This window comes from Helianthus annuus, chromosome 5, assembly GCF_002127325.2.
Source record: "Helianthus annuus cultivar XRQ/B chromosome 5, HanXRQr2.0-SUNRISE, whole genome shotgun sequence".
Lineage (NCBI taxonomy): Eukaryota > Viridiplantae > Streptophyta > Magnoliopsida > Asterales > Asteraceae > Helianthus > Helianthus annuus.
The window spans coordinates 104,931,224-104,952,782 of NC_035437.2; the positions used below are offsets into that span (position 1 = coordinate 104,931,224).

The 21,559-nt window shown below is 33.9% G+C and overlaps 2 protein-coding genes and 3 long non-coding RNA genes across 6 annotated transcripts; 4 read left to right on the forward strand and 1 right to left on the reverse strand.

Annotated features, from left to right (window-relative positions):
* Positions 1-747: 747 nt before the first annotated feature.
* Positions 748-2,366, reverse strand: LOC110941007 (F-box protein At1g30790). The gene has a single exon (XM_022182604.2). It carries the CDS (start codon positions 2,275-2,277, stop codon positions 883-885), a length of 1,395 nt encoding a protein of 464 aa, XP_022038296.1. The 5' UTR covers positions 2,278-2,366; the 3' UTR covers positions 748-882.
* Positions 2,367-3,020: 654 nt separating this feature from the next.
* On the forward strand, positions 3,021-3,630 carry LOC118492226. Its single transcript, XR_004892659.1, has 2 exons — positions 3,021-3,235; positions 3,373-3,630. It is a non-coding gene; the product is annotated as an uncharacterized LOC118492226 (long non-coding RNA).
* A 1,103-nt stretch (positions 3,631-4,733) lies between these two features.
* Positions 4,734-7,924, forward strand: LOC110939025. Of its 2 annotated transcripts, XR_002591899.2 has the most exons (5): positions 4,734-4,898; positions 5,071-5,087; positions 5,946-6,014; positions 7,444-7,565; positions 7,709-7,924. It is a non-coding gene; the product is annotated as an uncharacterized LOC110939025 (long non-coding RNA). The 2 variants fall into 2 exon arrangements; XR_002591898.2 differs by lacking the exons at positions 7,444-7,565; positions 7,709-7,924 and adding an exon at positions 6,091-6,210.
* A 72-nt stretch (positions 7,925-7,996) lies between these two features.
* LOC110939026 lies at positions 7,997-8,530 on the forward strand. Its single transcript, XR_002591900.1, has 2 exons — positions 7,997-8,060; positions 8,163-8,530. It is a non-coding gene; the product is annotated as an uncharacterized LOC110939026 (long non-coding RNA).
* Positions 8,531-9,593: 1,063 nt separating this feature from the next.
* Positions 9,594-10,658, forward strand: LOC110943440 (putative F-box/kelch-repeat protein At1g12870). The gene has a single exon (XM_022185189.1). It carries the CDS (start codon positions 9,594-9,596, stop codon positions 10,656-10,658), a length of 1,065 nt encoding a protein of 354 aa, XP_022040881.1.
* Positions 10,659-21,559: the final 10,901 nt, after the last annotated feature.

A 21,559-nucleotide genomic window follows, 5' to 3' on the forward strand; every position in this document is an offset into this window, starting at 1 on the left:
AACCTTGTGCCGACTACATAGATGTTTCTTAAGTAGCGCGAAGGGGAGAAGCGCGGGGTAACATCAAATAAGTACAAAAGGTACAAATGACAGAGCAGTGGCCCAATAGGCGCTCAACAGGCTGTATTGGATCATACTGCACGATGAACAATCATGCATGAGACAAGAAGTACACAAGGACACATTCGTGGCACCAATTAGCTTGCGCCAACCACTGTCCCATGATCTCCACTCAACTGCCGATGACAGACCAGACAACAAGGACAACCGTCAGTACACGTGGATCCATTCAGCATGCGCCAACTACCCTCTCGTCAGGGATCACCAACGGCCGTGGCAGAGGGAGCAGAATGGATATTTCTTGTTGTCGAACTCGGGCCCAAGGCCCATCAGCCCATCTCCTTCACAAACTACCTCGGCTATAAATAGAGAACTTCACCTCCAGGTTCAAGGATTGCTCTTTTACTCTCTCACTTAATACACACACTTTTATACTCAAAACTGATACTTATTCTCACGTCGAAGGATGGTGACAAGGAGAACCCCCTATTCTCCTCCTTGTAACGAGCTTACGGTGTTTTTACTGTTTTGCAGGATTACTATTGTTGTTTAGACGAGACAAAAGAAGATTAACCTTATTTTTATCAAGGCATAAATCACAAGCTACTCACTTGATTAGTTTGGTGTTTCTTCATGTTGGAAACTACTCGATCAAATAATGTGTGTAAATGAATGTGTGTGCGAAGGTTTGTGGCAAGTTATAATTGCATTCATCTTATATATACAACAATCTTATTTCATGGAGCATATGTACAACATTTTAAAAACTAGAACAATACTTAACATCATAAACTCTAAATCGCGCATTGGTCAAGTACTTGTTTAATTACTTGGTAAAGGAAACATGCTTTCGATATAACTCCCAACGTGATCAAACCGAACGGTTCTCGGGTGGAGAAATGGATAACCAAGTTCGAATTCTACTGCCTTTGGACATCTACTCTCCATGTCATACATAGGAACATTGAACATGCGTACACGCATAGACCCCCGATAGGTAACCCTGATATTATTCCTTATAAAAGGATTCAGTGCAAAAGGACCATCTAACAGGAACCAAGATTTCAAGAACCAAACGCTTTCTTTTAGCCACAAACGATATTCATAGTCTAGTAGTATCCATATATCCATCTCATCGCGACCCGCCACAGGGTTGCGACACATTACTCCTAAATAGCCATTGATTTTCATGAGGAAAGGCTGGTTGGATATTATGGTATTCAATCCTTTCTTACACGTGTCTCTATAAGATGCATCTCGAACAGCATCAACAGGAAGGTTGATTAATGAAAACTTCTCTGTTCGCAAATCAAACGCCAAGATTTTATTCGGATTTTGAAGGATCACATGTATTACACTATTGACACAGACACTATGTTTGGTGCCAACATTCCAATCCCTGATGATATTAGAAGGAAGATCCTGATCGATCTTCCTCCATGAAAGATTTGACAGAGAAAAAATCATAATCTCGATTGACTTCGGTGTGAATGGGTACGTCCACCGTTGATCATGATCAACAAACATCCTGATAGTCAAAACCTTATGTTCATTTCGAGTCTCATCAAACCCAAAAAAGTAACAAATATGTCCATCCCCATATGAAAGGCAATCCGGCTCAGAAGCCGGACCAGGGAGTTTGAAGATCTTATGGGTGCTGGGGTTGAGAATGAAGGCGAAATTATGCATGATAAATCCATTTCCGGAAGAAAATAAGACTAACCCATTTAGATACTCGACTTCAGTGGTTTCTTTGCTTATGATAGTCCGAGCGTCGGGTGTCATGAGATGAGTGACAGGCCCACCGTCATTAGGAGCAGAGAGCAAGTAGCGTTTGCGAGTGGATGTGTCATAAGCGGAGATCAATAGAGCGGAACGCCTGGCGGCAGTGGCTTGAGTGAATTGGAACTTGTAGAATGATGGTTCGGAGATGAGAGAGAGCCATAGTTTAGAGACCGATCCCATTTTGAGTATAGATTTGACGGGGAGTCTCGAGAGAATCTCTAAGATGATATCTTCGGGGATTAATTCAGCGTCGACTGAAACCGTTGTTTCCTCGGGTAATTGAGTGTCGATGGAAATCGTTATCACCTCCTGGTGTTCTCCTACGGATTTTGATTTTAGGTGAAGAATGGACGACAAAAGTTTCCATTTTTTCACAAGGTATTTGAGCAATTGAAACACTCGAATTCCTCTATTACTCGATTGTTGTTCCATATTTGTAGGAAGTTTTTGGAAGTGAAGTATTGACAATGTGAAAATGTTGGAGGTAAAACAGAAGCAAAGATGGGATACGTACGTATGTTATTGTTGTTTCATGCTTTACTTTAAAAGTTAATTTTGAATGATTCCAAAACTTAAGCGGAGAAGTTCACATTAAAGTTAACATTGTATGATAACAAAGAGGCTAACTTTATCATAGTTTTAGTCTTTTAGAATGAATGCTTTTATATCAAGACAAATCAAGGCTAATATATAATCATTGCATGAACAAAAGCCATGAAGCAAAGAATTAAAGATTAAAAAATTAGAGAAAGGCGTCACCAAAGCACATAACCATCTCACGAAAGGTGTCTTAATGCGCACTCACTTTTTCAAAGCCAAGGAAGTTCTAACTTGCAAGGAAGTTCCAACTTGTAATAGATTTTTTTTTTTTTTTTTTTGTTTATAATGGCAACGCTTTCACTTATTTGTAATACAAATAATGCTAAATTATTCATATTTGTTTAAGATTGAGAACTCTTTTGTAAGAGTCATATGCATTTATTAGGTGAGCTACCTCACGTTAACAATTGATGACATCCCTATTTTATGTTTTAATTGTTGCAGAATAGTTTAGTAAAATTTAATCTATATATATATATATATATATAAATGAGATGGATTTGGGCTAGGTGGCATTTGTATTTGGCCATCTTGGCTGATGTGGCAACTTAGTTTAGAAGGGAAATCACACAAATTCACAATGGACACGGGATCCAGAAAGCATCGGGTCGGACTTTTGGATTTGGATCAATCATGATGGATCCTTTATATATGTCTTTTTTTCTAATTCTTCTTCCATACTCTTCAACAACCTTCACAACCCTAAAACCAAACCCTAGATCAACTCAACCTTTCTGGACGTCACAGCGATTTCTCATCTCTCTAATCAGATCTTCTTCCGCTATTGAAGGTATGTGGTTTTACCCTTCAATCTATTTTTCTTAGCCGTAGATTTTAATTTTATTCTTTTGATTTCTCTTTCTGATGTTATTTTGTTTCTTCACATATAATCTACCTCACATCTTTGTCGTTGTTGTTCCATAACAGATTCATGTTAGCAAGAACTATTTTGATGATAAGCACCGAAAAAATTCTACCTGCACGTCTATTATATATGTAGTACTACAGATTCGATTCTGGCATAAATGTCCGATTGATGTTAACTTTTTTTGTATTCTTATTAATTTTATGGAAATTGGTTGATTAGATCCGTGATGACTGAACGTTAATTTTAGTGTAAAATGTTTGAAAATGTTTTAGTTTTTGGATTGCACGCAAGGTGTTTGATGAAATGCTTGAATGGGATAACGGGTTTTTTTTTCATAATTTATGAGTTTATATTGATGGTTCTCTATGTTTGTGGTGATTTAGTAGAGTTTTTGATGCACTTTTTATAGATGAATTCGTGTCTGTTTTGCTTAGATCTAAAAGATTTTATATTGAAGCGTCACATTGAGTTTCAGAGACATGGATTCTGGGTTAGTTTTGCTTAGATCTGATCTAATGTTGTTCCGGTATATTGAAGTTCTTCAGTTTTAGACGATATTTAAGTTTTCTGAAAAAATTTATTATTTTGGCGGAAAACTGATAATTTGAATCCTGATATGTAGTAGTTTTTCGTGATTTTTTGATTTTTTTTGTTGTAATTGTTGTAAATGATTGTTTTTATAAAGATTGTTTCGATTGCTAAAAACCATTTGTTTTCTCATTTCTGTAGATCCGATAAAAGAAATTAAAGGTGTTTTGTTTTTTATGTTATTCGATTGTATTATACAAAGTTGTTTTTATGAATATTGTTGTGATTGCTAAAAATCATTTTTTGTCTGATTTCTGTAGATCTTATCAAAGAAACTAAAGGTATGTTTTTATTTATGTTGTTCGATTGTATATAAAGTTCATTTTATAAAGATTCTTTTGATTTCTAATAACGTTTTCTTTGTTCTGATTTCAGTAGATCCGATCAAACTTTATCTTTTTCTTTCTTTGGATTTCTAATAATCTTTGTTCTGATTTGTAATAACTTTTTCTTTGTTCTGATTTATGTAGATCTGATTTCGGACTCCGATAATTCGTCAATCAAAAGAGGTTAGTTAAGTGTTATAGTTATTTTATCTTTTTTAAGTATGTAATATGTAATTTTATCCTTTATGTTCATTATTTTTTTACCTATTAACATATGTTCTGAATGATTTATGGTTTGTATTTTCTCATGGTGAACCCTCAATCTTTTTTGAAATTTGGACTCGGATTGTTAGTCTACCAAAATAAGTTATGTTGTTCTGAATTTTGTAGATCCGATCATAAAATTGAAGGTATGTTGTTTTAGTTTGTTGTTTATCTACCGTGCATCTTTAATCTAAGCGATTGAACATTTATATTTTTTTTTGCAAACAATATCAAGATCAGAGGTTTTGTTATCATCATCTACATTCTCTGATTTATGTAGTGTCTATGAACGTTAATCATGTCTTGGACATTTATCAAACTTACTGATTTTTGTTTATTTTGATTTTCATGTGAATCCCTAAATCTTGGATAACAATCGGACTCCGATCATTCAACAAGCAACAGAGGTTAGTTGAATGTTATAGTTGTTTTATCTTTTTTAACTTTGTAATGTTTGATTTTATCATTTATGTTCGGTGTTTTTTTTTTCAAAAATTAATAATATATGTTCTGAATGATTTATGGTTTGTTTTTCTCATGTTGAACCCTCAATATTTCGTGACAATCGAACTCGGACAGTTCGTCGACCAAAACAGGTTAGTTCAATTTTCTTGGTGTTGTTTGTTTTTTGATATCTATAGTCTTTGGTTTTAAATTTTGTCTTTATGCTATATTTTGAGAGTTTATGTGATTATCTTTTGAAGTTCATATGGTTTGTTTTGTCAGTTATATTTTTTTGCTATTTAGTTATGTTGTTAATTATTTAAGGATACTTTAATTTCTTTTAAAATTGTTTTTGTTTCTATAAACAGATGACCATTTTTAATGTTAATTTTTTGTATTCGAAATTATTATTCGGTTTCTGTAAATAGACATTGTTTCTATAAATAGATTATCTTTTAAAATTATTATTCCTTTGCAGTTATGGATCCTAAAAACAACGCTCTTTCGTTGTTAAAGTTGATTGATCACTATAATCGTAATTTTTTGATATGTTTCTTTAGTTTTCAGTTTTTTTTTAATTAGAAATATATGTTCTGAATGATTGATTGTTTGTATTTTTCCATGGTGAATCCTTAATCTTTTTTAAAATTCGGACTCGGAATGTTCGTCTCCCAAAACAGGTTAGTTAAATGTTGTTGGTATTGTTTGTTTTTTGATGTCTATACTCTTTCTTATTTCTTATTAAATTTTCTGTTTATGCATAATTTTGAAACTTTATGTTATTATATTTTAAAGTTCATATTGTTAGTTTTGTCAGTTATGAGTTTTTCTATTTAGGTTTAAGATACCTTTAATTTATTTCTAAAGATGTTTTTGTTTCCATAAACACATTACTGTTTTTAAGGTTAATTTTACTATTCTCAATTATAACTCTGTTTATGTAATTAGACATTGTTTCTATAAATAAGTTGTTGTTATATGTTTTAAAAAAATTCCTTATTCCTTTGCAGTTATGGATCCTAAAAACAATGCTCCAATCGTTTTTAAAGTTGATTGATGACTATCATCCTATATTTTTGGTATGTTTCTTTGGTTTTCATTTTATCAACAGACAAAAAGTTATTTAAGCTTATAAGTTTTTTTTTCGATTCATAGGAAATACCGTATGATGAGCCAGCTTATTGTGGGAAGGAAAAGTTCCATATGCTCAATGTATTGAACTTATTGATGATGAATTATGCAACTGCAGGAGTCTGAATCTTCTTCGAACATAAGAGGTTAGTTTAATTTTATAGTTTTTTTGGTGTTTTTTGATCCGGTATAATGATAGTTTTCATCGTTTATGTCAGTCTCTATAATTTTTAAGTTATTTTGTTTAATATTTTTTTTCACAAATCTAACTATGATATTTTTTGAAATTTAAAAATCTTTGTTTTTTTACTAATAAATTTTGTATTGTATTAATATGTATTAATGATTCTTTTGTTTTGGTTTTTTATTTCTGTTTTTTTTTTCATGATTAACTAATAAATTTTATATTCTGTTAATTTTGAATCCATTAAAGATTATGTAAATTTTTAGTGTGTGATATGTTTTTTTCGGAATATTGATTGTGTTTCTAAAAATAAATAGGTTTTAAATTTTTTTGAAACCGTTCCTTTTTAATTATTTGTTTTAGAAGTTTCTCCCGATATTATAAGTTTGTTTCTATAAATAGTTTAGCCTTTTAATTTTTAAAAAGCCTTCATTTTTAATTTCCATATATGGATCAGAGTAACAACTGTCCTTCATTTTTAAAGCTTATTGAGGAAGATGTCTCATTACTTTTGGTATGTTTATTTGTTTTTTATTTCTGTTTTTCTTTTTTCATGATGACTATGATCCTATATTTTTTATATGTTTCTTTAGTTTTCAATTTTTTTTAAATTAGTAATATATATGTTCTGAATCATTGATTGTTTGTATTTTTCCATGGTGAATCCTTAATCTTTTTTGAAATTCGGACTCGGAATGTTCGTCTACCAAAACAGGTTAGTTAAATATTGTTGGTATTGTTTGTTTTTTGATATCTATACTCTTTCTTATTTCTTATTAAATTTTTTGTTTAGGCATAATTTTAAAACTTTATGTTATTATCTTTTAAAGTTCATATTGTTAGTTTTGTCAGTTATGAGTTTTTCTATTTATGTTTAAAGATACTTTAATTTCTTTCTAAAGATGTTTTTGTTTCCATAAACACATTACTGTTTTTAAGGTTAATTTTTATATTCTCAATTATAACTCTGTTTCTGTAATTAGACATTGTTTCTATAAATAAGTTACCATTATTTTTTTAAAAAAAAAATTCCTTTATTCCTCTGCAGTTATGGATCCTAAAAACAACGCTCCAATCGTTTTTAAAGTTGATTGATGACTATCATTCTATATTTTTGGTATGTTTATTTGGTTTTACATTTTATCAACAGACAATAAGTTATTTAAGCTTATATGTTTTTTTTCGATTCATAGGAAATACCGTATAATGAGCGACCTTATTGTGGGAAAGAAAAGTTCCATATGGCCAATGTCTTGAAATTATTGATGATGACTTATGCAACTGCAGGAGTCTGAATCTTCTTCGAACACAAGACGTAAGTTTAATTTTATCGTTTTTTTTGGTGTTTTTTGATCCGATATAATGATAGTTTTCATCGTTTATGCTAATCTCTATAATTTTTAAGTTATTTTGTTTATTTTTTTGGCAAATCTAACTATATGAACTCATTTGTAACAGTTAGCAAGTTAGCAAGCGAAGGCAACTTTCCGAGTGAGTTGAAGGCATTGATAAACAAGAGGTTTGCGTTTAAGATAACCATAGCTTCGTTTAATATAAAATAGAAATCAGATGGCTACTCTGTTTCCAAGTTGACTGAAAATCCTTCCATCATCAAAGATCTTGATACTCATTTTGATGTTTACCAGGTTCTATATGTACCCTAAACGTTAACTTAAATTTTTTATTATAGAAATCTTATACCACTTATGAATACTTATTGGAATTTATGAAATACATACAGGCTGTTGATGAAGAACCTTTAGATCCTGTTGCTTCTGATCCAAATCCAATTGTTAACGTTAACATCCGGGTTTGTTAAGCAACTTCTTTATATCAGTAAACCTTTATTATTGTTTTGTATTCAACTTTTATGTCCATTTATATTTTTTACTTTTTAAATTTTGTTGTACAGGATTCTGTTTCCCGTGTCGTTGATGAAGACACTCCCATGTCCAGTTTGAACAACAGCATCTTTACTACACCCTCTGGAGCTCATAATAGTTGTTCTTCAAAGATGCTGGACAATGAGCTGAAGCGTAATTTGGAGACGGTTTATGATGTGGATCTTTGTTCTTCTCAGTCTTCAACTAAACCGCGTCATGGTGATTGTGAGAACAATGAAGGTTTGAAGATGAAAGCAAAGCTGGAAAATTAGTATTAACATTTAATAGTCATTTCAGTTTTTTCGAACAATTTGAGATGTTTTCTTTTGGTTAATTTTTTCCGGAACATTTATTTTAGTACTTGATGTTTGGTTTCATATGGATATTTCGTTTATTATCGTGGTATTAAAAGATTATTTGTTTGCTTTAATATTTGTTAAATTTCCTCTTCTCTATTGCATTAATTCAAACCTTTTTCTTTTGTTACATGTAAATTGAATAGTTTTATGGATTAAATTATTTTACATAAATTGTCAAGTTAATTTATTTTGTTATATAACATTTAAGTTTACACAATTATTTGTTTAAAACTCAATAATATAATTTACAGGAAACATTTTGAGATCAACGGATTTGACTAACATCATTTTTTCGCCTAAAATTCCGAAATCACATCTTATTGGTTTTAATATTCGATCATCTATTCCATGCGATTGTATTACAAAATGACCCTTTCATTGTTTTATGTTACATGGCATTCTTTTAATGAAATTTTTATATACTTTTTAAAGCTTTCAATGAAATCTTAAGCTGCAATGTTATTTGATGTTATTATTTACATATTTTTTATCTACATCTACATTGTATATATATATGATATTAATTGTTCGATATATTTGAACTGTATTAGACTTTTACAAAATTAAGAAAGATTCTTTCCTTCCCAACTTTTTTTTAAAAAGAATATTATTTTACGATTTATAATACACGTATTATAACATATTAACATTTGTTTGTAAAAAAACATGTTATTCGAAATGTAATATTGATGATATAATATTTATCCGTTATTTGATTAATTTAATTGATTAAATACCAAAAAACAAAAAAATACTTTAAAATATATATAATTTTAAATTTCGAAACACTTATTAACCATTAATCAAGATGATCTACATAAATCTTTTATAAGTTTTTCATTATTTGATAAAATCGTATATTAAAAAATTAAGGTTTCCAAATTAGATTTCCACTATATGATGAAAGTCCTATAAATACCCATATTTCGTGTAATTCTTACTCATTAGAAAATTCATATACATAACACCTCCACTTACACGGTTAGTTACTTTATACTGTATTATAAATGTTTAATCTTCTATTGATAATTATCAATTTTTTATACAATAACTTTGTATTCAATCTTTTTTTTTATTTATTTTTTCAGATTATTAGGAATCATGGAACTTATTGGGGATGACATGATATTTGAAGAGATCTTATCGAGACTACCTGCAAAGGCAGTTTGTCGTTTCAAATGTGTTTCTAAACAATGGTGTTATGAATTATCCACACCAAAGTTTGTTTTCATCCATACTCGGCGAGTTGGAAATTCAATACAAAAGAAGCTGCTCTCCTTGAAAGAAAGTTCCATAGTCGTTGACGACATAGTATCTGGCAACTTAGAAGTCGATACTAGCAAAACCGTAAATTTTCCATATGATGTCCATCCATCCTTTTTAAGCATTATATGTTCGTTTAATGGTCTGATTTTAGTTTGCATTAAAAGGAATCCCAATGAGCTGGTCCTTTGGAATCCAACGACGAGACGTTTTAAACCAATATCGGACGACTACTTTATTCGTTATTTTGGTCGACACTACGATACTGGTGGAATGTACTTAGACGAGGACAACGATCTAAAAGTGCTTCATATTAATTGTTACTGGGACGTAGTTACTGCTCGTGTATATTCACGACGTCATGACTCATGGAGGAAATTAAACTTCTTGAACGGAACTCAATTCGCTTCAAACTTTTATTCATGGTCTTCTGGAATTTATTCCGGCAAAACAATATATTTCATTGTTTCAAGTTACTGGATTCCACCTGGTGAAAGGAACATAGTTGCTTACGATGTTATCTCTGAATCTTTCAGTTTACTTCGTTTTCCGGAGCGTATTGAAGTCAATCCTTGCCAAGTACATTTTCTAACAATTTCGAACAAGCTCCATGTCATTGTTGTTCATTATGCTGGTGAACTAATTGCAGATTTGGTCAAATATGAACATGATGACTGGATCAAGGTCTTTTCTTTCAATAAGGCTCGCATAGTTCAACATTTGGAGCCTCAGCAAAGGACAAATGTAATTCAAGACAACAAGTGGTTGATAACCAGTATTTGTGGAGATACTGTTGAAGTTCTACTTTGCAATGATTCTTTTAACTACATCCAATATGTTGACAGCTACAACGGACCGAAAGGCGCATTATTTTTGGAGACAATTGTTTCGCCTTTCGATTAAAAATTAGGAGTTAATTTGATACTATTTCATCTTTTGTTTCTCGAACAATCTAATTTGTTTCAATTATCTGAAATTTTATCCTATCGTTACTTTAATAATAAAAGAATTTAGTATTATTTTTCATCTTTTCTTATATCCAATTAAACATTACAGTAAATTACATATTTTAACATTCACTGTGGTGACTGCATTCTTTATTACCAAATACCATCATTGATTAAGATCCATCCTAAAAAAATTACAAATCTTATAATTAAAAAAAAAATATCTTTGATGTTTATTAATATAGATAATAGATTGTAACACCGCCATAAGCATTAACAATAAATATGGAAAACTTTTTAAAAAAATTCGTATATTTTGATTATACAAAATAACATATGTAGTTCAATAGTTTAGAAATTATATATGTATTTCAATACAAAATATGCCGATCATAATTTCCATAATCAACTTTTTTTATATGCAGTGTCTAAAGGTGTTTCTAAACATATATAGTAATCAAATTATAGGAACTATTACATATTGTTGTTTACTGAATTTATGATTTCATATGAATAAATAATTAAAAAACATACACATGACGTTTCATGAAGAAACTATTAAATATCGATTTTATATTATAAGATGTTGTTCACATATTATTTATGTTGTTAGTAATATTTTTTTAATAACTAATTAGATGCGGTTTCTTTATGTAACGTCCTTTTGTAGGTATTTCTTATGGCTGAAGGTTCATCAAGGTATTTATTTTTAATTTTGTTACTTTATGTAACATCTAATTTGTATTATCTTTGTTTATTTTTTCATATTTTTTTATTTTTCTCACACTAACCTTTACTTATTACTCTTTATTAATGTTGTAATTTTTAAATTAGTTTCAGAGGATACTGGTTCTGTAGGCTAATGAATGTAGCGGACGAAGTTATTTTGGTATTTTGATAACTTACTTTATAATTCATATTTATTATTTTGTTTTTTATCATTATTAAATACACTTTAATATTATTGTACTGTTTATATATTTCTTATTATACTAATAATTAAGAATGTATATGTTTGTTTTTTTAGTCTATTCCGGACGACGCTGCGTGCAAAATATGAGGTGTAGACCAAGGCCCTACAAATGTCATGATACACACTGAAGATGAGTTTATTAAAAGCTGACCTACCAATTAATAGAATATACATGTGAATACTATGAAAATATGCACATCTTATTTGTTAACTTGCTTTTTTTATACTTTTTGTGAACATATCTTTCACTGAGAGCTTAGTTACCTTGTGATGTTATTTAGAATTGTCTTTTAACTTGCAGATCTATAGTGATGGCCGCAACAAGATATTATAGATGACTCTGAGAAAGAGTAACTGTTGTTTGTCTGGAGACACTTTAATTCTTAACAAAAGTAAAAAAATTTATTGTTTTTTACTTTAGTGCATTTTAACTATATTTTCATATTGTTAACAAGTAATTTATGTAATGTGTCACTTTTATATTTGTATTTATATTTATACACTTTGTGATAATGTAGATAAAATTTTCCTACTCGCGAAGTTCGCGGGTGATAACCTAGTTGCTATTATATAGTGAAAGTGTAAAATACAATATCTTTTAACGTATAATACGTATGATATTGTGAAATCGCATGTTATAGAAAAACATGTTGGAAATTGCATGTTGATTTTTTTATGAAATCGCATATTTTTTTTGTAGCAATTTCGCATGTTGGTAAATATGATGAAATCACATGTTGATATATAAAACAATTTCGTATGTTGGTTTTGCAGCACAAATCGCATGTTCAAAAGTGAATTCGCACTAGATCCGACGGCTGAGATGATCGCGTACATGTTGTATGATAAGGGTTTAACCACAAAAAATTAACTGAGTTAGGGCTAAATGACATAACTCGCAAGGGTTTGTAAACATCAAGTACGTTTTCTGTAATTATTGAAGACAAAGGACACAATTTGCAATAAGTGACATACATAAAAGACGATTTTTGTAATTTACTCTAATTTTTGTTATACAACTTCATCTGCTATGATGAAACTGTTACCAACATAGGTGTCGTGACGAATCGAACCAATGTTATCCGAACAAAACGATGTTTGTTTTTATGGTTTTTAATTGATGTAAAACACGTGTTGATTGTTATACCAAGTGCCTACATCGTAACGGTAATGTGACAAATCGATCTCGATACCAAACAAAAACCTGTCGCAATAATGCCAGAATTGTCACTTCACTAGTTTATATTAGAATCTCGTGAATTATACATGTTAAATGAAAGAAATATTAAATAGTTAAGAATGAAAATCTTTTAAAGAGAAAAATACCCGGATAGTCCCTGTGGTTTCGCATTTTTTCACCTAGAGTCCCAAACTTTCTAAAATTACCTGAATAGTCCCCAACTTTTCATTTTTTGTTCCCGGATAGTCCCTGGGTCTAACTTCAGTTTGTTTTCTCTGTTAAGTGAGTGTGAAACGACCAATTTACCCTTTCCTTTAAAAGGCCAAACCACAGGGACTATCCCAGGCATCTTCTTCATTTTTAGAGAAAAACCCCACAACCACACTTCATCTTCAACCTTCACCCACCATCACCCTCCTCCACCCTCCACCGTCACCACCACAGTCACCTGAACTGCCATAATCCTACCATCAACATTATCTTCTTCATTTTTTTTACACAAATTCTGCCAATATTTTACAGAAATCAGACACTTTTCATTTGTTTCTTTCTTCAATCTTGATCCCCAATCTTCAATTTCACACCCCAACTCTTTAATCCCATTTCACAAACCCTAATTGGTAGTTTCGCTTTCAACATTTCCTTAAATCAATCGCTCAAATGTCAAGTTTTTACTGATCCTTTCGGCAATCTGTTCAATGCGTGTTTCAGATTTCAAGCAACAGTCAATTGACACATAGCCCACTAGCATTGTCAACTCCAAGTTGGAATTGATGGGTCCTGCACACCAAGTGTTTGATGAAATGCGTATGATGGTTTGAGGACCTAAGGGGTTTAGTCTTTCGGTGGTTAGTGAAGATGGCAGATGCTGCAGCTATCATGGAAGCTGCTGGATCCCGATTTAGCGATTTAGAACTCATTGGAAGAGGGTCTTTTGGTGATGTGTATAAAGGGTAATTAATTTCTTGAATTTTAATATGCAAGTATTTGATTATGATTTTCATCATGTGCGTAATGTTCATGTTGATTTGCAGGTTTGACAAGGAACTCAATAAAGAGGTTGCTATTAAAGTTATCAATTTGGAAGAATCATAAGATTTTGATCTTTAAATCAATCTGTTTATATATATATATATATATATATATATATATATATATATATATATATATGATTGTAATATGTAAGTAATGTTTTGTTATATATTGGTTACAGAGAGGATGAGATTGAAGACATTCAAAAGGTATAAATGTCTGAATTCGGTCACGCGTGTATTGAATTCTTGAATATTGAATAGTTTTCTTTCGCTTAAATATGATTCAGGAAATAGCGGTTCTGCAATAATGTCGATCTCAGTATATTACAGAATACTATGGGTCATATCTTCACCAAACTAAATTATGGATAATAATGGAATATATGGCTGGTGGTTCTGTTGCTGATCTAGTAGGTTATTTGCACCAACTTCTAGTATATCTGCATATTGTTTAGTTTTAGTTTACATGAAAATGTGAAAAGAATTGCTATTGAGTGATCTTCCACAGATTCAACCGAAAACCGTCGTGGCCTCGTTTTTTGGCGACAAGCATAAACCCAGCTCCCTCTATCTTTCTCCGGTAACAAGACCAGCCGTTCTCCAGCAACCACATCCCACACCCACACCTCTTTTTTCTATACGACACACGCACCTGCAAAAACCCAACCCAGCTGCACCCCCCTCTCGGTTACTCTCTCCCTCAAGAAACCTCCGACCGGCCAGGTGTGTTGGATCACGGAGGAGCTCCGGCGGAGCCGACAACGACATTGTACGGATGACAGATGATGATATTGTCGATGATGATGACATGATGGTGGGTGGAGGTTGAAGATGAAGTGTGGTGGTGGGGTTTTTCTCTAAAAATGAAGAAGATGCCCGGATAGTTCCTGTGTTTTGGCCTTTTAAAGGAAAGGGTAAATTGGTCATTTCACACCCACTTAACAGAGAAAACAAACTGAAGTTAGACCAGGGACTATCCGGGAACAAAAAATGAAAAATTGGGGACTATTCAGGTAATTTTAGAAAGTTGGGGACTATAGGTGAAAAAATACGAAACCACAGGGACTATCCGGGCATTTTTCTCTCTTTTAAATATAAAAAGATATCTTGAGATAATTGAAATCACGTATAAGTAATAAAACAATACTGGTGAAAATGAAAAACAAAGAATACGAAGAGGTTCTTGAGATAAAATATGAATAAAATCACGTATAAATAATAAAACAATGCCGGTGAAAAATGAAAAACAAAGAATACGAAGAGGTGAAATAAGAGAAACGGTAAAAAGAATATTGGACGCACATGCTAACATAATTGTGACAATTGACGTAACCGATTAGTTGTATCTTATGTATGGTTACTTGTATAGTATAATTCTAAGCCCTTGTGGCAGATCATATGAAGTGTAAGAAGTGTTCTTGGTTTGTTGATAGCATATTATCAACAAATAAAAAATACGTATTGGCACATTAGTAAAAAAAAAAAAACTTGTAGGATCGTGCGACTGACCCGAACGAGTCGTTCAGAGGAGTTTTGATCTGTTTTAGGTGCGGAAAACAAGAAACAGACTTAGAAACAGCTTGTTCTTCACTTTAAACACTTTGTTGATTGATCTAACAACGATAACATTCAGAATTCAAACCGGCAGCACCTCGGTATAAATTTCACAATCAATACATATGATTTCGCTCCAACACATATATATAGAAGTCTGATTCCGCTTGAAATGGTTTCAAGCGAAATACGGACCATGTTGATTTCGCTTGAAATGTCACAAGACACTTTCAAGCGGAATCATCTTCTCAAGCGAAATCACACCAAATTAACCTTAATTCTCCTATTTTTTCATACAACGTGCCCTGATCTAACATATCTAGTGCAAGACTCGATACAAGACGAAGTCGACATATGCATGCACTAACAGACTCCCCCTCAGATGTTGACGAGTCTTTCGTGTCGAGTCTTTACGTCTTCAGTCTTTATCAGTCTCTGGGCTTTACTCTTACGAAACTTCTCTCCAAAAATCTCCAGACTCCCCCTTACGATGTGCTGGCATTCCTTAAGTTCGTCAGCATCATCAGTTACAGGATCGTAATCTGGCTTTCATAGTTCAAGATCATTGCCTGGCTCAAACTTTGTCCTCCGAGTCCTCAGGTATCGGAACCTGGCTCTCTAAACACAAGCTTCTCAGGATCGATCAACCTGGCTCTACTAATGTTGTTCCAAGATCATGCTCTGGCTCTCATTCAGCTTAGGATCATCACCTGGCTCAGACATACACCTTCACAATCTCTACCTCAAAGTAAATTTCACACATTTAAACATTTCAATTTTAAGAATTTAGACTCTCCACAAATTTAACTATAATCTTGATGAACCACTTGTAAATTTGATCACAACACATTTGTTTCCAAACACATACTCTCCTTCACAAAAAAATGTCATCATGTTTAGCACTTAGAACTTTGAAAATCAGCTTTTCAACACCAGTTGTCAAAAATCTTTTTGAATTTTTCAAAAGTTTATGCTAAAACACAATAAAAATCTTTTTGGATTTTTCATATGAAATGCAGTAAAGAAATATTTACAGACAATATTTTTGTGAGTTTGTGTAAGAGGATCATATCAGTTTCTGAGATAAATCACTAACACCGTTAAGCTTCATTTCATTTTAAGTTCTAAACAATTCACCTAGATTGTCAGTATATTGATCCACTTAAATTTTCACACAAAGTTCAACTGTATCGAGATATGATATTAATGTTTTAATGACTTAAACTTATTCGCGTGTCCCGCCACTTGAATATACTCCCGTATCCAGATCCCAATATTCAGTCTTACAGGTGAGTATACCAGTGATGTACGTGAAATGTGTTATATTTTAGGTATATATTTTAAGCCCTTTTTACACTTTTTAGCCAAGTTTTAAATTTATAAAACACGATATTAACTAACACTAAACACACATATGGGCAAGTGCACGCATCGTGGACGTAGTATAGTGTTCGTAAGATACCGAGGTCGTCCAAGGACACAAGAGCTTTTAGTACCGGTTTATCCTCAACGTCTAATCAAATCAAAATGTTAGAAAAAAGGTTTTAAACTAAGAAAATAAAACTAACTAAAATGCTGAAAAATAAAATAAAAATAAAAACAGATAGACAAGATGAATCACTTGGATCCGACTCGTGTGTAGTGTAACCTTTGATTATTTTCGCACTTTTGCACTTGTTTAAGAGATTATCTTAGTTATTGTAGCAGGCCCCTCTTTTGAAGGCGACGTTATCCTCAACCCAGTAGTTTGAGTCAGCAAGGATACAATCCTAAAGGGTCGGATTATTGAAAGATAATTAATTAAGTTATTAATGCATAATGTGGTAGGCCCCTCTTTTGAAGGCGACGTTACCCTCAGCTAAGTAGTCTGAGTCAGCAGGGATACAGTCCTAAGTAGCTGGGTTAAAGTTTTAATAGTAGTTTAACTTATGAGGGGATCAAAGAGTTTGGACCGCCGCCATCCAATACCTTTAGGTATTGAAGGAGGTCCTACTAAATTTGACCCAAGTCCTTTACAGGATCTATACACTGAACAATGGCAAGACTCTTACCAAACCATTCCCTTAACCCCTGACCAGGTAGCCAACATACCTCCATATAGACCGTGGAGATATGAATGGTGAAAATCTTTTACTTTATATAGACAGTAAAATAATGCCAAGACACCACGGACAAACGATAAGGAAGAATCACCTTCAACATAAGAAACTAGTAATTAAAGTCACTAATACAAAACCAATTAAAAAGTGCAAAATATTAAAAATAAAAAGTATTACACTAAACACTTGTCTTCACCAAGTGATGTAAGAGACTTAGGCAAACATGGCCTTTGATTGTCAAGAACTCTTACGATCAATCTTGGATCCCGAGACGACTCACACACTCTATGATGGACAATGGATGATGGTGGTGGATGATGGTGTTGTGATGGTGGTGGGTGAAGTGTGAGAGAGGTGGTGTGCCAAGGGATGAGTTGCACGAGCTCCAAACACTCCTATTTATAGGCTGAACAGAAGCTCGGGCACGGCCCCGTGTCTGCTGGGCATGGCCCCGTGTCCATCTGACTCTCTCTCTCTCTTCATTAATTGTAATTCGCAATTACAATAAATGCGCTTGCAGGAAGTTGACCACGCCCCTGTGTCCGCTGGGCACGGCCCCGTGGTGGGCAACAGAAGCTTCTATGAGTTTGTCTTTTCTGCAGGCACTTGGGCACGGGCCCGTGCTCACTGAGCACGGGGCGTATTCAGTCTTCTGTCTTCTTTGTTTTGCTTGGGAAGATGCTGTCGGGGGGGTCGGGCATATCACTTTTGTTCCCTTTCTTGTATTTATGTTAGATTTTGCTGTCTTTTTGCTTCTTTTGTTATTTTGAGCTCATTTAATCCTGAAAATACAAAAGGAAGACAAAAGCACACTTTTTCCAACATTAGTACTAAAAAGGGTTAGTTTTAAGCCATAATTGATGTAATTTATATGTTGCATTTTGTGCACATCAAATACCCCCACACTTGAATCTTTGCTTGTCCTCAAGCAAAACTCTTTATAATGTGGCTTTATTCACTCCCAAATGGAATGGGTAGAAGAGAAGTTTTTGGGCTTGTCATAGAGTGTCGAGATTTCCAAGATTATTTAGGTTTTATTTTTATTTATTTACAATCCTATTCGTCATGATTTATTAAAAACATTTCATAAGATAAATTATTTATTAGGGCATAACATACCTCTTTAAAATTCCATTTATATACAAGTTCACATACCTCACGGGGAATCACTCAACACTCGGCCAAAGGTGTATTTTTTTTAGTGAATCACTCGAGAGCGGCATTGAACTTACTCCTACAATAAGCTTGCCAAGCAATCAATCCTCCTTCTTTTTAACTATATACCTTTGTAGATATCAAGAGGACTTTTTGGGTGAAGGATTAGGCTTGGGCTAAAGGTGGGTGGTTGGGTTAGTGGTTAGTAAAAGGGCGAAAAGCATAACAAACGTCGGTTTTTGAAAGACTTTTTATTTTTCACATTTTTATTTTATTTTGAAGAACCACTTGTTTCAAACAAAGTTATTTCTGATGAACTTGTTTGTTTGTTTGGTTTCATCAATATATATATATATATATATATATATATTTTAACTAGGAAGAGTCATTAGAAAACCGAACGTTGTTACTAAAAGAAAGGGTTAAAAATAAAAAGGTTTAGGTGGGTAAAAAGGGTGATTGTTTTGGGTTAAGAAATGAAAAGGTTTAGGCTCAAAGGGGTTAACTAGAGGGATTTTGGGTAGATGGTAAAAAAAATTGAAAAATAATGGTGTAGAAAGAAAAAGGGTTAGTCCTAATGCCTCCATCATTTACTTACTCGGGTTTATGTTGGTAAGGACCGGGAATGTATTGTTGTGACAAGTTCTAGAGTCGTACGAACCAAGCGGCTATTCACACAAGAAACGAAAAATGAGCATTTAGTGTAAAGATACGTATTTGTATGCTCGATAAAGGCTCAAAACTCACTTTTGTGGGAAAGGGTTTTTTATGTGATCAAGTATATGTAATCAAATCTTAACTAAGTTTGTCATGCCTTTCCATAATTTTCTTATGTTGGTTCTTTTTATCACGACGCTATCGGTTGTAAATTTGTAAAAATATAACCTTGTTAGAACTTGAATTTCCAACTTAAACTTAGACAAGTAAAAAAATGAAAGTTTTTTTGAAAAAAATTTGGGGTGATTAGCGGTTCCAATAGAGTTTTGTGTAAGGCTTGTTATTAGGACTTGCAAGATTCAAGGTTTTAGCATCCCCCCCCCACACTTAAATTACACATTGTCCTCAATGTGTCCCAAAAATAAGTTTTTAGGTTGATTGAATGTGTAAAATGGTGTTAAAAGCAAAATTTTATGTTACTGGCATCCTGGACACGGCCCAGTGTCAGTTGGACACGACCCCGTGTTCAACTGCCAGTAACGAAAACTTACAGAAGATGGACACGGGGGCGTGTTGGCTGGGCACGACCCCGTGTCTGGCAAAAATCTGCAGAAATTAAACAAACAGCAGGTCTGGGAGGTGGGCATGGGGGCGTGTCGGCCGGACACGACCCCGTGTGGACAGTCTGCAAGGCTGAAAAACAAGTTTCTTTCTCCAGTTTTCCTGTCCTGGCTTTAGTAGTACTAATGTTTAGCACTCTAAGCCTCGTTTGTACCTGTTTTATCAGTAAATACCACACCAAACAATACCAAACGTCCTAAATTACCAAGTTAAACATCCAAACCATCAAGTTAAAAGATAAAAAAAAACAAAAGCAGAAAATAAAAATAAGTTAGGAAAAGTAAATTGTTCAACACTTCAGCACGCAGGCCGGAAATTGTTCGATAGAAAGGGAATTTAACCTGTGGGATCACCAACTAGCCGCTCTTACTCCTGCTCCACCCGCCTAGTCCATGTCTTCATCACTGTCATCACCTCCTTCCCCGTGCCCCGCCATATACTCCCGGATGCTTCCGATGTCATCTTGGATATCGGTGATGTTTCTTTCAATGGCTCCGACCCGGTGGTATGTGTTGTTGGCGAAGTTGTAGGTGTTCCTGGTGCACATAAGGTTTTCCTGCAAAAGATCATGTAAACTCTGAAAGTTAGGAAAACCACCTCCTTGTGAGGAGGACTGGCCCGGTTCACCGTGGGGTTGGTACTGGTATTGGGGAGGTGGAGCGTGAAGGACTAGCGCCTCTTGCGGGTTCCATGCATGACCTTGCATCCTCTGAAAGCTTACCGACCCGTCTTCCGTCTCATAGATTAGGTTCATGGAGCGACAAATGTGTATATCAACCCGTCTTGACCATGGGCTCCTTTCAAAAGACCTAGGTATGCGCGTGAAGTGCTTGAAGAGGCGGTACACCCATCCCCCGTAGAAAATAGGGGTTGGTGCATGAGCAAGCCGGTTCAGATGCATGTTCCGGAGTAGGAGGAATGGAACATCGAGGGGTCTTCGGGTGTGAATGTAGTGGAGGACTACCAAATCTCTCAACCCAACAACGCCGCTGCTGTCATGTCTCTGACTAAGAGAGTAAGCAAGGAGCCTATGAATGTAGCGATAGAGCGGATCCCTTAGCTTAGTGCTCTTAGTACTGCTCGGATTGTAGAATCCTTCCCCAATCTGAGCCCATGCGGCTTGGCGTGCGTTTTCATCCAACTCTCGCATTCCCCCGGTGTTTTCTTCACTTCCCGAATCCTCTTCCGTATACAGCCCCACTATTGCCCCGAATTGCACCATAGAGATCGAGTACCTAGTTCCACCACACCGAAACGCAGCACCCTCATTGTCGAAAGGGTCGCACCTTGAGTTAAAAGTGAAGGTGCTGTAGAACTCCATGGTGCACTCATGTACCGATCGAAGTCGAGTGGTTAGGGCAACCCTTAGTGGGCCAGTAACGAGGTTGTTGAACCGGTCAAGTTGGTTCACCATGGCTAAGAGGTCCGTGCATGCTTGCCTTGGGTATTCCTCGGGTCTTGTTTGAAGTGTGTCATATCTGGCCCTAGCATCGAGCTCATTTGCGTTGAATCTTGTGAACTTCTTCGACATCTAAAAGAACACACCAAAAGTTAGCACAAAACAGTGAGATTTTTCAGAAGAAA